We start from the raw sequence: 14,975 nt of genomic DNA on the forward strand, positions 1-14,975 counted from the left end.
CGCGGCTAGCTGAGCATCCGCAGCATGAAGGCCGGGGCACGGCGGAACCATGGCGAAACACGACAGGGCAGGACCAACTGCCACGTCGCGACGCGTCGGAGAGGCTCTGAAACGAGGGATGGCGCTTCGTGGGGCGCCCTTGGGGCCTCCAGGGCCTCCAGGGCCTCCAGGACCTTCAACCCGCTCGGTGGCCGCGGGCAGCGTGCCGGATGGGGGCCGGCTGGTGCGTCGGTGCCGTCCCCGCCGTCGGCCCCCCGACACCGCCACCGAGGCCGTGGCCGTGGCCGTGGCCGTGGCCGTGGCCGGGAGGCCGCTGCGTGGGGGCGTGGCCGTGGCGCGGCCCCGTGGCGCCGACGGACTGCGTGAGGATGGCCTTGTGCAGCAGGGCGCCGTTGAGGGCGGACCGGTTCGGGCCCGCCCCCACGCCCTGGGCGCGCCACTATTGCTTGAAGGAGAACAGCCCCACCCCGTCTTCCCAGTCCTCCAGGTCGAGCGGGCCGAAGCAGTCGTCCCAGAAGGCGTCCATGGTGCGGTACATGTGGTCCCGCACTCCGCGCAGGTCGTGGCCCTCGTCTGGGTACGTCTGGAAACGGAGGAAACACTTCAAACTCTAGCGGTCTTTCACTTTTCGTCCGCATTTGGAGAGGGTGCGGAAAAAGAAGCAGTGGCGGATCCACAGTTGACCCAGTGGGGATGGACGAGAGAGACAGAGCGAAGAAAACGACTCTCGGAATCAGTCGGCTGCCTTGCCTACGGTGCCTACGGCTGCCTACCTGGTGCTGGAAGAGCGCGCCCTCTCTGGCCAGTGCCCTGACCAGCAGCATGGACTGCGTGTAGTGCGCGCGCAGGTCGGCCGTGCCGTGGATCAGCAGGAAGCGCTTGTCGCGCAGGTTGCCTGCCTTCTTGCTCACGTCGGCGTCCTCGTAGCCGCGGTAGTTGTCCGTCACGTTTGGAGTGCACAGGTAGCGCTCCGCGAACACGGAATCTGCGGACAGTACACACGAGGGCCCACTGTGAAACCAAAAGTGGAGAACACTCTGCAAACCGAGGGGAGAAGGTAGCCACACCCTTCGGCGTAAGTAAGTAAGAGTAGTCTGTACACGATTTCTCCAAGTTTTTACTGCCTGGGTGCAAACCCAAGTTCGCCGAGGCCGCTCTGAGAAGAGACATGGGTTCTATTAAGTATGACTACATTTCCTTCAGTTTACTTCTGAAACTCGGGTTATTCTATCAAAGAAGACTCCGGTCTACGTTTGGGCGAGGGGTTTTAATGCAGCTCGGTGGCTCAGAGCTCAAAGGCAGAGGCAGTGCACCGCAATAAATGGACACATTATCGCTGTGGCCGGTCCGTCCGTCCGCGCCCCTGCGAGTGTGCGGGATGCCCGCCCGTTGGACGTGCGTCACGTGCGTGCGCCGCGGGCTGGCCTACCCTCGACTTCGCAGGCGCTTTCGGGCCGCTACGCCTCGGGCCGGGACGCGTTTTGAGCTCCAGAGTCGCTAAACAGGACTCGAGTCGAACGTGTGACCCCACCAATGGATTGCTCTCCGAACGAAGAATCCACTGGTGGGGTCACACGGTCGGTTCGAAGTTCGAGTCCTGTTTCGCGACTGTAGAGCTCAGACCACGTCCAGACAGAGTCCCGGCCACCAGCGCCGGTCTTCTGGCTCACTGTGAGTGGGGGGCGACGGCCCCGCCAGTCGGCCTTACCGTAGTGCGCCCAGTTGGTGACGGGGGCGACGGCGATGCCGCAAGCGAACACTCCGGGGCTGCGGTCTTCGCTGAGGATCATGGCCGTCGAGAAGCCGCCGTAGCCGCGGCCCCACAGCCCCACGCGGTCCCGGTCCACGTACTTGAGTTTGTCGCTCAGGTACCTGCGAGGACAAAAACAGAAAAGATTTACAAAAAGAAAGAGAAAAGGAGGAAAACCAGATGCGCGGGGTGTCATGATCGCTTTGGGACACGAAGACAAGCGTCTTTCAGGTGGGCAAATTGCATTACATTCCACATGAATGCAGGAAAAAAGCACGGATTCAACCCCCTCGCCCTTTCAAAATTCCTGCACACGCCGCACTGAGAACAAACCAGCCGGCGGCGGCATTTCAATCCGGGCATATATGTCCTTCACAAAAAAAAACAACTAAAAAAACAAAAACAAACGAAAACTAAAATAATAAAGAAAACGAGAAATAATTGCGACGCTTACTTGACGATGGCGATCTGGTCCTCCAGCTCGACGGAGCCCAGGCGCCGGTACGGCTCGAACAGGAAGCGGTCGCTCTGGAAGCCGGAGCCGCGACCGTCTATCTCGGCCACGATGTAGTTCCGGTTGGAGGCCAAGTAGGCCGAGTAGTCCACGGCCCAGCGCTGCGACACGAGCTGCGAGCCGGGAGCGGCGTCGCTGCACGACAGTGAGAAAAGCATCAACCCACACTGTGAAAAAAAAAATCCGAAATTTTGAACAGAAGATGAACAGAAGACTAAAGTACGGAAGTACGGAACGTGCGTACTTGTTCCATACGAATTCATGCAAAAGGGGGCGGAAAAAAGGTACAGAAGTTCCGTAGTTGGACAGGTACGGACGGTCCAGGCAAATTATTGACCAGACACGTTCCGTACTTTTTCTGTACTTCTCGCAGTGCCGGGATCGTGCAGCAGCAAGCATTCTAGGGGCGCACAGTGGGCCAGAAGACCGGCGCCGGCGGCCAAAACTATGCGCGCGTTTTGAGCTCCAGAGTCGCTGGATGGGACTCGAACCGAGCGTTCACCCCACCAATGGATTCCTCGTTCGGAGAGCAGTCCAATAGTGGGGTCACACGATCAGTTCGCGTCCTATTTAGTGACTCTGGAGCTCAAAACGCGTCCGGGATTTTGACCGCCTCCACCGGTCTTCTGGCCCAATTCGGGTCGGCGTCTCTGATCCACTGTAGGGGCGGCGGGGCGCCGAGCGGTACTCACACGTGCAGCACGAGCGGGAACGTGACCTCCTCGTAGTCGCGCAGGCCGGGCGGCAGGAAGAGGCGCACCTGCGCGTGGTAGTCGTTGTCGATCTGCACCTTGAAGGTCTTGATCTGGGGCCGCGCCCTTTTGTTGAACATGTCCCGGAGCCTCGAGTTGTGCTGCAGGCTGAGCAGGGGCAGGTTGCTGGTGGCGTTCACCAGGATGGCCTCGGGCACCTCGGGGCCTGCGCGAACAACGAGGGGGAAACAACTTGAGTTTTGGTGTACGTTTGCAAGAACGCAAAATAACGTTGAAACAACGTGAAATAACGTAAAATAACCGGAAATAACGTGAATTAAAAAAAAACGGTGCACAAAATTTCTCGAAGTAGTTGTTTGGCCCTTGGCAAAGAACCAGGGTCGCGACGACGCGCTCGCCGAGGACAAAACAACGAACGGCGAACTTGGAATAGTTCAGTGCCTGGTAATTAGGTGCGACTGCTTCCGAGAGTCGTCGTCTTCGTCGCTCTGTCTCCCTCGCACTCGTGGAGCCTCCCCTGCAGGGGCGAGAGAGACAGAGCGACGGAAAGGACTCTCGGAATCAGTCCGCCGGGTGGCGGAGCTAGCGGTGGTGGGGCTTACGGTGGCGTGGCCATCGTGGGAACCTCACCCTGGCACTCGAGGATGTAGAAGCGGAGCCTGCGGCCCGGCGGGAAGTGGGCGTGGCTGAACAGGCACACGGCGGAGCCCGGGTTGCCCCACTGCCAGTCCCAGAGCGTCTCGTTGCTGCTGAAAGCAAAAGGGGTTGGTTGCAGTTGCAGCAGAGTGATGCCTCCGTCGGTCTTTCCCTCCTCTCTGGCACCACGGATCGTCCCATGAGTGCGAGAGGGAGGGAGAGAGCTAGAAGGCCTCCCATGAAGTGAGATTGCAGCGCGACGACAGGCTAAACATTCTAAAACGCGTTTTGAGCTCCGAAGTAGCTAAAAAGGACTCGAACCGAACGTGTGACCCCACCAATGGATTCCTCGTTCGGAGATCAATCCATTGGTGAGGTCACACGTTCGGTTCGAGTCCCATTTGGCGACTCTGGAGCTCAAAACGCGTCTAGAAGTTTGGCCGCCTCCGCCGGTCTTCTAGCCCACTGTGCGTCCCCGCACCTGGTGGCGTTGACGGGTGCCGCCGTCGCCGTGGCCTCGGGGATGGGCAGGTCGTCGTCCTCCACGACGGCGGCCTCCTCCTGCCCGGGCTCCAGGACCGGGGCGGGCGGCGGGCACGGCGGGCAGGTGAGGCACTGCCAGGTGGGGCCCGCCGCCCCGTTCGGGGCCCCGTTCGGCGCGGCCGTGGCCGTCAGCCCGGCGGGCCCGGAGGCCGTGGCGGTGCCCGTGGCGGTGCCCGTCCAGCCCGCGGCCGCGGCGGCTCCCTTGGCGTCCGGGACTCGGTACAGATGGCGCTGGTCAGGGGCGTACGAAGGCGCCGCCACGAAGTACCTGCAACCGCGGTGGTGCTTTAGAGTGACCTGGTTACTCACGGAAAAGTCAATAATAGGGCGAGAGTGTATAAGATCGGGTCTGGGACCGGGGACTCGGCGCGCCGCGTGCCGCCGCGTACTTACACGAGGTGGTTCTCCTCGTCCCAGGCCAGCACCTCGGTCACGTGCATGGGCCCGTACGTGAGGGGCGTGAGCGAGGTGGCGGCCAGCGCGCCGGCCCCGCTGCCGCCGCCGCTCACGGCCACCTGCACCACCTGCCGGAACGAGCCCTGCTCGCCGTCGTTGACGGGCAGGCGCGCCACCAGCTGCGTGCCGTCCGCCGAGAAGACGGGCGGCTGGTACACGTCCACCCAGAAGGGCGACTGGTCGTCGTACACGTCGTCGCAGTTCCAGGACGACCACCGGCACACCGAGACGCACGACAGGTTCTGGCGCCGGTTCATCCACACCACCGAGAAGGACTGGCTGTCGATCCACGTCACGGCCGTGAAGTAGTAGTCGGACCTGCGCCAGAGGGGGAGGGGAATTCACTACCAAACACGCTCAACCGATCATTTTCGCCAATTAAAATCTTCTATTACACACTGGTAAAACTGAAGCGAAACTCCATGCTTGAGTCACGCATAGAGTTTCGCTGGAAGACTTTACAATGAAGCATACTCTAGAAATCTCACCATGCATTTAGATAGGGAGCCTGTTACGCTTGGTTTCAAGCTTAAGCTGATTACCCTTGAAAACTACGCTTTAGTTTTACCAGTGCAGTGCACCCCTCATTCCAGTGCGGCTCTACCTGCAGACTGACTCGCTGTCTCTCTCGCACTCACGGGGCGTCGCGCCCAGGTGCGAGAGATACAGAGCGACGGAATTATTGGTTTGTGCGTTGTGAAGTACTCACTCCCTGTTGGTGATGCAGGGCGGCGGCTTGAGCTCGACGGGGGCCTGCCCCACCCCGCCGCTGCCGTCCAGGGTCAGGAGGCGGAGGGCCACTTCGGGGTTCGGGGTCCCCGCCTGCAATCAAGACCATGTTACCCGTGTGGGTGCGCACAGTGGGCCAGAAGACCGGCGGAGGCGGTCAAAATCCCAGACGTGTTTTGAGCTCCAGTGTCGCTAAATGGGACTCCGAAGCGATCGTGTGACCCCACCATTGGATTGCTCTCCAAACGAGGAATCCATTGGTGGGGTCACACGCTCGGTTCGACTGCCATTCAGCGACTCTGGAGCTCAAAACGCGTCTCACTCTCTCACTCACTCACTCACTCACTCACTCACTCACTCACTCACTCACTCACTCACTCACTCACTCACTCACTCACTCACTCACTCACTCACTCACTCACCTTGGGGTACCGGAGCGTGTTGATCTTCGGGTACCGCAGCCCCTCCTGCAGGGAGCCGTAGTACGGGTACTTGAGCTCGCCCACACGGGAGTCGTTGAAGGAGGCGAAGAGCATGTACTTGGAGTCCGGGGAAATCCAGATGGCGCGGTCGCTGCGCAGGATCTCAACTGCAGGCAGAGGCGAGGGACATGACAGGCAATGACAGAGAGAGAGAGAGGGGGAGAGAGAGAGAGAGAGAGTTTAGTTTATAAAAATGTTTTATTGGGGGGATTTGAATTAACAATCATTGGGATGATGTAGGACTAGAGAGAGAGAGAGAGAGAGAGAGAGAGAGAGAGAGAGAGAGAGAGAGAGAGAGAGAGAGAGAGAGAGAGAGAGAGAAGAGGGGGGGGGGCGAGGGGCATGACAGACAATGACAGACAGTCAGTGACACACACACACAAACACACACGGAGGTAGTACGCATTGCTACGCAGTGCTACGCACCCTCGTAGAGCCAGTCGGGGATGCCGTTGAAGACGACGCCCCTCTTGCCGGAGCTGGTGAGGCGCACGGCGCGGGCCTGGGTGGAGCCGTTGGCCTTGTAGTAGATGTCGTTGTCCTGCACCAGCACCAGCTGGCTGCCCGTGGGACCCCAGTCCACCAGCTGCAGCCACTTGGCGCCGGCCGCGCCGCCGCCCGGCTCGTCGCTCTCGTTGACCCGCAGCGGGTAGCGCGTCCTGCAACGCAAGAGCGTCAAGAGTGGTCGAAATCACACATTTTTTTTCGAAATTTTCTTGAAAGTTAGATGGCGCATTTTGTAGCATTTTTTCTGCTGATTCGGAATTTGTACTTAATTTTGAAAAAAAAAAATAAAGAAGTAAAATTGAGGGCGCGACCGGCCTTTTAAGTTTTGAAAAAAATTTAAATTTTCAAGGCTAGTGATGCCCTTAATTCGCGGTTTACTTACTGTGTCGCCACCTCGAACACCGTGTACTTGGCCTCGTAGGAGTAGTCGAACACCTGTCAACAGAGAAGGGCGTTGTTGAGCGAATAGAGCAGGAGGAAGCGCTGACGTTTAGGGGGAAGGGGGATGGGGCGAGGCAAAGGGGCTTGGCGGGAGAAAAGGGGGGGGGGAGGGGGGGCCGGGTCAGAGTTCCAGGAGCGGGTGGCGAGAAAATGTCGAGGGAAGCACACCAAGTTTGATGGGAGGGAGGCTGCCTCTCGGCCAGTTCGAGCGGCAGCCATTCTGGCTGGGAAAATTCATCAAAAGCCGTACTTTGCAGATCAACCCGTGGGAAGGAGTTGGAACACGGAGCAGGGGATAGATAGGGAGAGAGAGAGAGAGAGAAGGAGGGAGAGAGAGAGCAAGAACAAAAATAAAACGATAAGGAAACCACGTCAGAATGGGGAGGGAGTGTCAACGAAGGGCGAACGGGCTGATTGGAAGTGGATTCGGGGCTCCCGAGGACCGAGGAGCAGCGAGGCGGGGAACGGAGTGGAGTGGGAACAGAAAAGGGGGGGGGGGCAGAGCTTAGACAGAGACACGGGGTCGTACACTCACCCGCCGCTTCTCCGAGATGAGCAGGACGAACTTGAGGTCCCGGGACACCTTGAAGTCCACGGCGTTCAACTGCCTCTGCGAAAGACGGAACACAAATTTCAAAAATGAGGCGCACGAACAAAGGAAAGAGTGAGGGAAACAGAGAAGCGCCGCCGCACAGTGGGCCAGAAGACCGGCGGAGGCGGCCAAACTTCTAGATGCGTTTAGAGCTCCGAAGTAGCTAAACAGGACTCGAACCGAACGTGTGACTCCATCAATGGATTGCTCTTTCGGAAAGCAATCCAGTGGTGGGGGTCACACGTTCGGTTCGTGTCCCATTATTTAGCGACTCTGGAGCTCAAAACGCGTCTTGAATTTCGGACGCCTGCACCGGTCTTCTGGCCCACTATAGAGGTTCATCGCCGAGTTTGCTTGGTCGTTTTCATGGAGCTCTCGATACTCACGAAGGTGGAGTTGGTCATGATGACTCTGCTGTGCAGCGTCACTGCGTTGAGCACGCTCAGCCCGTTGTTGGCATCCCGGTACACCAGTTCCACGTCTGCAACACACAACCAAAAACACGATATCGTTCAGTGGGCCGTTTAAAGAAGGTGGCGCTCGAAATGCGTCGTGTGGAGAGTCGCCCGTCTGCATAGGCGCGTTGTCTGGCCACCGCTGTCCTGTCTGGAGCAGAGGAGCATCATGTGACGTCCAGCTTCCAAGCTTTTCAAACATTGTAGCCGTTTTAGTCAAGCAAGTACCACACACCACTGTAATTGAAGTTGATGATGTTTATTTATTTAAAATTACTGATTCTAATTTATTTTCTTTTTTTACATTTTTACTCCCTTTTGTTTAAAATGAAATATATTGAAGTATTCAACAAAAGAAAACAACAACAAAAACCCTGAGGTGCGACTGGACCGACACTGTCGCACTCACAGGGCGTTCGCCGTTACGGTGGGGGAGCGAGAGAGACAGCGCGACGAAACGCCGTGCGGGTGCGAGTCGGCCTGCTGGTGGGGGCGTGGGGGCGGCGTGGGGGCGGTGTGGGGGCGGCGTGGGGGCGTGGGGGCATGGGCGGCGTGGGGGCGGCTGGGGCGGCGTGGGGGCGGCGTGGGGGCGGCGTGGGGGCGGCGTGGGGGCGGCGTGGGGGCGGGCGGCTGGGGCGGCGTGGGGCGGCGTGGGGGCGGCGTGGGGCGGCGTGGGGGCGGCGTGGGGGCGCTGGGCGGCGTGGGGGCGGCGTGGGGGCGGCGTGGGCGGCGTGGCCGAGACAGCGACACATGTCGAGCGAAAGCCGTCGCCACCGCCGTTCCGCAAAAACAGCGCCGCAGCAGACTGATTCCGAGAGTCGTTTTCGCCGCCCTGCCTCTCTCGCACTCACGGGGCTCCCGTAGAGGTGCGAGCGAGACGGCGCGACGAAAACGACTCTCGGAATCAGTCTACAGCGTCCCCGCCCGCGGACAGGGGCGGCAATCCGGGACAACGGTGGCACGGCGAAGCACTTCGTCGCTGTCTCTCTCGCAACCCCGCCGTGGGTGCGACAGAGACAGCGACGAGACGCCGGACGACTCTCGGAACGAACCTGCAGCAGCGCGGCATGCACATGCACGGCGATGAAGGAGAAAGAGGAACTCCCTGGGAGTGGGGTGCCACAGTGCCTCGGCGCACAGTGGGCCAGAAGACCGGTGGACGCGGACAAAACTCTAGACGCGTTTTGAGCTCCAGAGTCGCTAAACAGGCCTCTAAACAGCTCTCTCTCTCTCTCTCTCTCTCTCTCTCTCTGCTCTCTCTCTCTCTCTCTCCCCCCCTCTCCCCCCTGCGGAATGCCTCGTGAGTGCGACAGAGACGGAGGAGCGTCGGAAGCGACTCCGGGGAGGCAGCCTGCTGGCGCCGCGAATTAATTTGGCGGCCGTGTTTTTGCCGCGGAGGTGAGACCTGCCATATTTCAGGAGCTCAGTGGCGGCGCGGGTCGCTCACCGCGCGAAATCGCTCCGCCGCCCCGCAGTGGGTTTGCCCAGACCGACGCCGGCGGCCAAAGACGCGTTTTGAGCTCCAGAGTCGCTAGACAGGCCTCGAACCGAGCGTGTGACCCCACCCATTTGCAAGCTTAAGTATGCTCAAAATACTTGGTTACTTTGGTTTGTAAACGCCTCTTTTTTTTAAGGTTTTCGGAGCGTGGTAATTACTGTTTGCCTGAGAGACAAAATTGAGCAATCTACCACTCTTCAAAGCGGAGGTCTCCCGCCCGGCGGAGTGGGTGTGGTGGAGGGGGTGCCCCCCCCCTTTTCGGCCCGTGGTCCCTGCCCTGGCCCCCTTCCCCAGCAGAGTTGGTGCACGGCGACGTCAAACCAATCACAGCGGGCCGCGGTGAGTCGCAAACTGCGAAACCGTGTCAAAGATGTTCCAGCGGGATCGGTGCTGCGGCACGGGGCGTGGCAAGGCAGGGCAGGGCGCGGGCGGGGTGACGAGGCGGGGTGGGGGGCGGGGTGGGGGGGGGCGGGGCGGGGGGGGTGGGGTGGGGTGGGGGGGTGGGGTGGGGTGGGGCGGGGTGGGGGGGGGGGGGGCGGGGTGGGGCGGGGGGGTGGGTGGGGCGGGGGGCGGGGTGGGGCGGGGTGGGGTAAGGCGGGGCGGTGGGGCGCAGTCGCGCCTCCTTTTCGCTGCTGTCATTCTGCATAATGGAGACGGAAACTAATCTGTGGCGCCACGCTCCGCCAGGCTCCGCCACGCTTGGCCACGCTCGGCGCGCGGCTTGCTTGCGGGGAGAAACGAGGCACGCTGGCGCAAGCTGGCGACACTTGAGCGGCGTCAGCAGAAGGGGGTGAATGAAAGACAGACGGACGGGCGGACGGACAGACAGGAAGCTTAGCCGTGGGAATGAAAACCCCGGCGAGAGCGGGCAAATTTTAAGAGTGGTGTGGCGACAAAAGAAAATACAAACAACGCCGAGGGAAGCTAGACAGAGACACAGACAGACAGACAGACAGACAGACAGACAGACAGACAGGCAGACAGACAGGCAGACAGACAGGCAGACAGGCAGACAGACAGACAGACAGACAGACAGACAGACACCAGGGACTCGCTGCCGTAAATCAGCAAGCGGCTCCCATACTTAACGTCACACTTGTCAGCCCGTTTCGCTCCCAATGCGGTCAAAATAAATACATAAATTTGAAAGCTTTTACATTACTTGAAAATATCCCCCCCACGAAAAAAAATAATATGAATAAATATGGATTTGATTTCTCGCAGCTCTACGTGATTTATGCACCCCCGTCCCACTCCGTTTTGATTGCGTTACGCGCTTGTTTTTTGTTGTTGTTTTTTTCTCTGCCGGCCAAGCAGTGCCTCAGCAAACGGCGCGTTATTGTTATTATTGCTGCACGCACACTGAACACTGGGCCACAAGCGAGGCCAGAAGACAGGTGCAGGCGGCCAAAACTCTCGACGCGTTTTGAGCTCCAGAGTCGCCCAATGGGACTCGAACCGCACGAGTGACCCCCACCAATGGATTCCTCGTGCGGAGAGCTATCCATTGGTGGGGTCACACGTTCAGTTCGAGTCCCATTTGGCGACTCTGGAGCTCAAAACGCGTCTCGAAGTTTGGCCGCCTGCACCTGTCTTCTGGCCGGGCTGGAATGTGACTCGACTTTTTGGAAAGTACAGCCCTGTCGCCACCCTCCGCCGCTCCACTTTTACTTTCATTGCAGCGCCATTGTGCGGCGAGGTCTCGGAATGAATACGACGTGCTCTTTTGGAGCCAGCTCTTTCGGAACAATTCAGAATATTATTGTTTCAGAAAAATAAAAGGAAAAACGAAACAACAAAAAAAAAAACCCTTAGCGTAGCCGTCTTTGAACCGGGAACCTGTTGCGCCGCACACGCGCTTCTCAGGAACAAAAAAAAAAGAGGGAACGAAAGGCATCCGCGGCGTGGCACTTTTTGTTCTTTTCGCGGGAACGTGCGCGCGCCCCTGCGTCTCGTCGTGCATATTTCATGTCCCATTTCAGTCGGCCAACAAAACAACCGTAATTACTCTCGGTGGCTGCACACTGAAGGGAACTGAAAGCGAGGCCCTCGCACTGCCAATACCGGTCTCGGTGGCCGGGCCAACCGGGCCTGACGCACACTCGGAGGAAATGCCTTACAGTGGACCGATGCATGCGGCCAAAGCGCCCTAAATTGGAACACTTTTCAAAGTGAATGGACACATTGTCGCTGTGGCCGGTCCGTCCGTCCGCGCCCCTGCGAGAGTGTGTGGTCTAGCCCGTAGTGGTAATGGTAATAGGGGATGCCCGCCCGTTGGACGTGCGTGCCCCGCGGGCTGGCCTACCCTCGACTTCACAGGCGCTCTCCTGCCGCTGTGCCGCACAGTGGACCAGAAGACCGGTGCTGACGGCCAAAATTCTAGACGCGTTTCGAGCTCCAGTGCCGCTAAACAGGACTCGAACCGAACGTGTGACCCCACCAATGGATTCCTCGGAGAGCAATCCCACACGTTCGGAGGGATCGGAAACAATTATCCAATTATTTCATAATCCGCGCGTCGGCGGCAACACAGCCAAACTACAGTCTCTGCCCGGGTCGACCCCCTACTCCGCAACACCCGCTTAAAGTGCCTCCTCGAAAAGAAACCAATGGCAACAAAGCGAGGAGAGCGATGGATTAGGGTAGCGGCGAACGGGGGACTGATTGGTGAGTCTCTCTCTCTCTCTCTCTCTCTCTCTCTCTCTCTCTCTCTCTCTCTCTCTCCACACACACACACACACACACGAAGTGTTCATCGATTTCGTGTTAACGCGCGCGTCGCCCTGTCGTCCGGCAGCAGGCCAACCCGAAAGGCTTCTGAACAAATCTCCGCCACTCTCCGGCCGCATCCTCCCCCCCTCCCCCCGGGCTCGAGCAAGTTCTACCCCAACTTTGAGCTGCTCGGCGCGCGCTTGTGCGCGGCTCGGCGCCCTCCCTTCGACAGGGACAAGTTGGCCGGCACTGGAGGCCCCGCCGTTGGACTTCCTGGAGGCCATGGTGGAGGTCATGCTGGAGGCCGTGCTGGAGGCCGTGCTGGAGGCCGTGCTGGAGGCCGTGCTGGAGGCCGTGCTGGAGTCCGTGCTGGAGGCCGTGCTGGAGGCCGTGCTGGAGGCCGTGCTGGAGGCCGTGCTGGAGGCCGTGCTGGAGGCCATGGTGGGCGTTAGGCCTGCTGGAGGCCGTGCTGGAGGCCGGCTGGAGGCCGTGGGTGGAGGCCGTGCTGGAGGCCGTGCTGGAGGCCGTGCTGGAGGCCGTGCTGGAGGCCGTGCTGGAGTCCGTGCTGGAGGCCGTGCTGGAGGCCATGTCGTAGGCCATGCTGGAGCCTGGCTGGAGGTTCAACTGGAGGCTCGACTGAGCCTGACTGGCGGCTCCGGGAAGAATCCAGCTGATAATCCAGAAGCCACCCCAGGCCACCCCAGGCCTGGAGCCTGGATCCCCGGGGCGGCGGGGCGGGGCGGGGCCCACCGATATCAGGTAACATCTCCGAGCGGCGTGAGGGGAAGGAGGAGCGCCATCGCGTTGCAGGATCATTCTCCAGCAGATTGGGCCGACCAATCCACGTCCAGGGCCGAAGCAGCTGAAGTCTGTGTCACGGCGCGGGTTCCCAGGCGACGGCAAGCTTCACTTGAAAACGGGTGGCCAGCCCCACCGAGGCCCCATTTCGACGGCGAGGTCGTTCATCCCCCGCCGTCTATCCGACCGTGTCACGCGGCCGCTGACCCCCCCCCCCCCCTTTCCACGGACATCCCAGGCGGCACAACAAAAACACGACGCGCGACAGTGGCGTGCCAGACGCCCTAAATCCCAACTATAAACACCGCAGGGGAGTGAAAGTAGGCGCGTCTCGGCGCCGCGTCGCGTTGATGACTGCCGGACAACCGCGACGGCGGCAGCGATAAACCACGCGCCACCACCACCAACAACCAACAAAAACAACAACAACAACAAAAACAAATTGCTTAAAAAGTTGAAACAGAGGCTGTGGGGACGGGAGAAAGTATGACGCCCTTCGAGATACAAGATTGAAGAGCTGGGGCGGCGCATCCGTGCAAGAAGCACCTATCTCGACTTGGTATCGTCAATAACAGCCTATCTGCTCGTCTTAGCGCATAGAGATAGGTTGTTGTTGACGGTACCATGTTGAGATAGGTTGTTGACGATAGGTCGTTGTTCAGCTGCTTGTTGCACGGATGCGATGAATAGTGTTGGCTAATCAAAGAAGGTCGTGTTTCCACAAAGGACCCGACTAGAAAATATAGTTTGTAGTTAAGGAAGCGATTTGTTCCCATATTGTTCCTGTACCGAAGATGAAAGTTCGTCCTGGCCATGGCTTACACGTTCCGAACACTCGGTGAAGTTTCCACAGCGCATAGCGGTAGACAGACAAACACGTGAGGCGGTCCGCCGCGCCAGGAACCCAAGGCGCCCATGGCCCGCTGAGGTGCGAAATGGGGTGGAAAGAGAGGAGGGGGGCGGGGTGGGGGTTGCTCCCCGGGGGCAGAGTAACGATGGGGCTCGAGCCTCGAGCGGACCCAGCGGAATCTTTGCCGCGAGAAATCCCCACCCTTTACAGCGCCCTAAAGTCGACCCAGTCGGCGGCGGCGGCGCGGCCAACAGCCCCCCTCTTTTTCTCCTTTTCTGTACCAATCATCACACGGAGGGGGGCCCGGGCACAGTGGGCCAGAAGACCCGCGGAGGCGATCAAAACACGAGACGCGTTTTGAGCTCCAGAGCCGCTGAACAGGACTCCATCGAACAGGTGACCCCACCAGTGGACTCCTCGTTCGGAGAGCAATCCATTGGTGGGGTCACACGATCGGTTCGAGTCCCATTCAACCAACCTGCAGCTCAAATCGCGTCTAGAGTTTTGGCCGCCCGCGCCGGTCTTCTGGCAAATTCCACTCTGCGAGGACCCGGGACCGACGTGGGCGCCGCGAGCTGGCGTACCAACCCGACAACAATGGGGCGAAAATGAAAAGTCAATGCGGTGAAAAGGGCAAATGTCAAGTGACAAGGGAGCGCGCGAGCCCGCGTAAGAAAAATGGCCGAAAAGTGGCGATCTGATTGAATGAGGCGGGAATGACTCGGCGGTGTCGTCCATCTCCGCGGTGACGGTGGGGGGGGGGGGGCAGACGTGGGCAAGGCCGCGGCCATCCAGTCCTCGGTCCCTGAGACGGCAGCCACACTGACAAGGCGCTTGGCGGCCGCCGAGAACCCCGCAACCTTTTGGCAGCCATCGGTTCGGAAGAGGCGGGAAGAATCTATTACGGCCGACGGGCAGGCCACAGTGGGCAAGAAGACCGGTGGGGACGGCCACACAAGCCTCAGAGTCTCTAAATGGCTCTCGAACCGAACGTGTGACCCTACCGTGGATTTCCCGTTCGGAGAGCAATCCATTGGTGGAGTCACAGCGTTCGATTCGAGTCCCATTTAGCGACTCTGGAGCTCGAAACGCGTCCAGGGATTTTGCAGTCTGCGCCAGTCTTCTGGCCCACTGTGCAGCCCTGGAGAGACGAGAGTCCGCTGCACGGGGTGTACTTTCCCGGCAACGACCGAGTACTTTTCGAGATAAAAGAGAGCCTGCCGCGGGCAACAGACAATGAATCACCTGGCAACCAATCGCAACGCAGGCATTCCACGTCCGCGCAAGCGAGCATTACGA

At 59.6% G+C, this 14,975-nt stretch overlaps 1 protein-coding gene across 1 annotated transcript in view; it reads right to left on the reverse strand.

Annotated features, from left to right (window-relative positions):
* Positions 1-353: 353 nt before the first annotated feature.
* Positions 354-14,975, reverse strand: part of LOC117646323 (probable dipeptidyl-aminopeptidase B) — a 40,514-nt gene continuing 25,892 nt past the window's right edge. The window contains 14 exon segments of the mRNA XM_034387198.1: positions 354-583; positions 774-985; positions 1,709-1,872; positions 2,205-2,399; positions 2,957-3,182; positions 3,608-3,726; positions 4,095-4,424; positions 4,550-4,930; positions 5,322-5,434; positions 5,764-5,930; positions 6,250-6,482; positions 6,713-6,765; positions 7,307-7,381; positions 7,750-7,844. Coding sequence (XP_034243089.1) covers positions 440-583; positions 774-985; positions 1,709-1,872; positions 2,205-2,399; positions 2,957-3,182; positions 3,608-3,726; positions 4,095-4,424; positions 4,550-4,930; positions 5,322-5,434; positions 5,764-5,930; positions 6,250-6,482; positions 6,713-6,765; positions 7,307-7,381; positions 7,750-7,844 — 2,507 coding nt within the window. The 3' untranslated portion in view covers positions 354-439.

Source organism: Thrips palmi, unplaced genomic scaffold (assembly GCF_012932325.1).
Source record: "Thrips palmi isolate BJ-2018 unplaced genomic scaffold, TpBJ-2018v1 HiC_scaffold_19, whole genome shotgun sequence".
Lineage (NCBI taxonomy): Eukaryota > Metazoa > Arthropoda > Insecta > Thysanoptera > Thripidae > Thrips > Thrips palmi.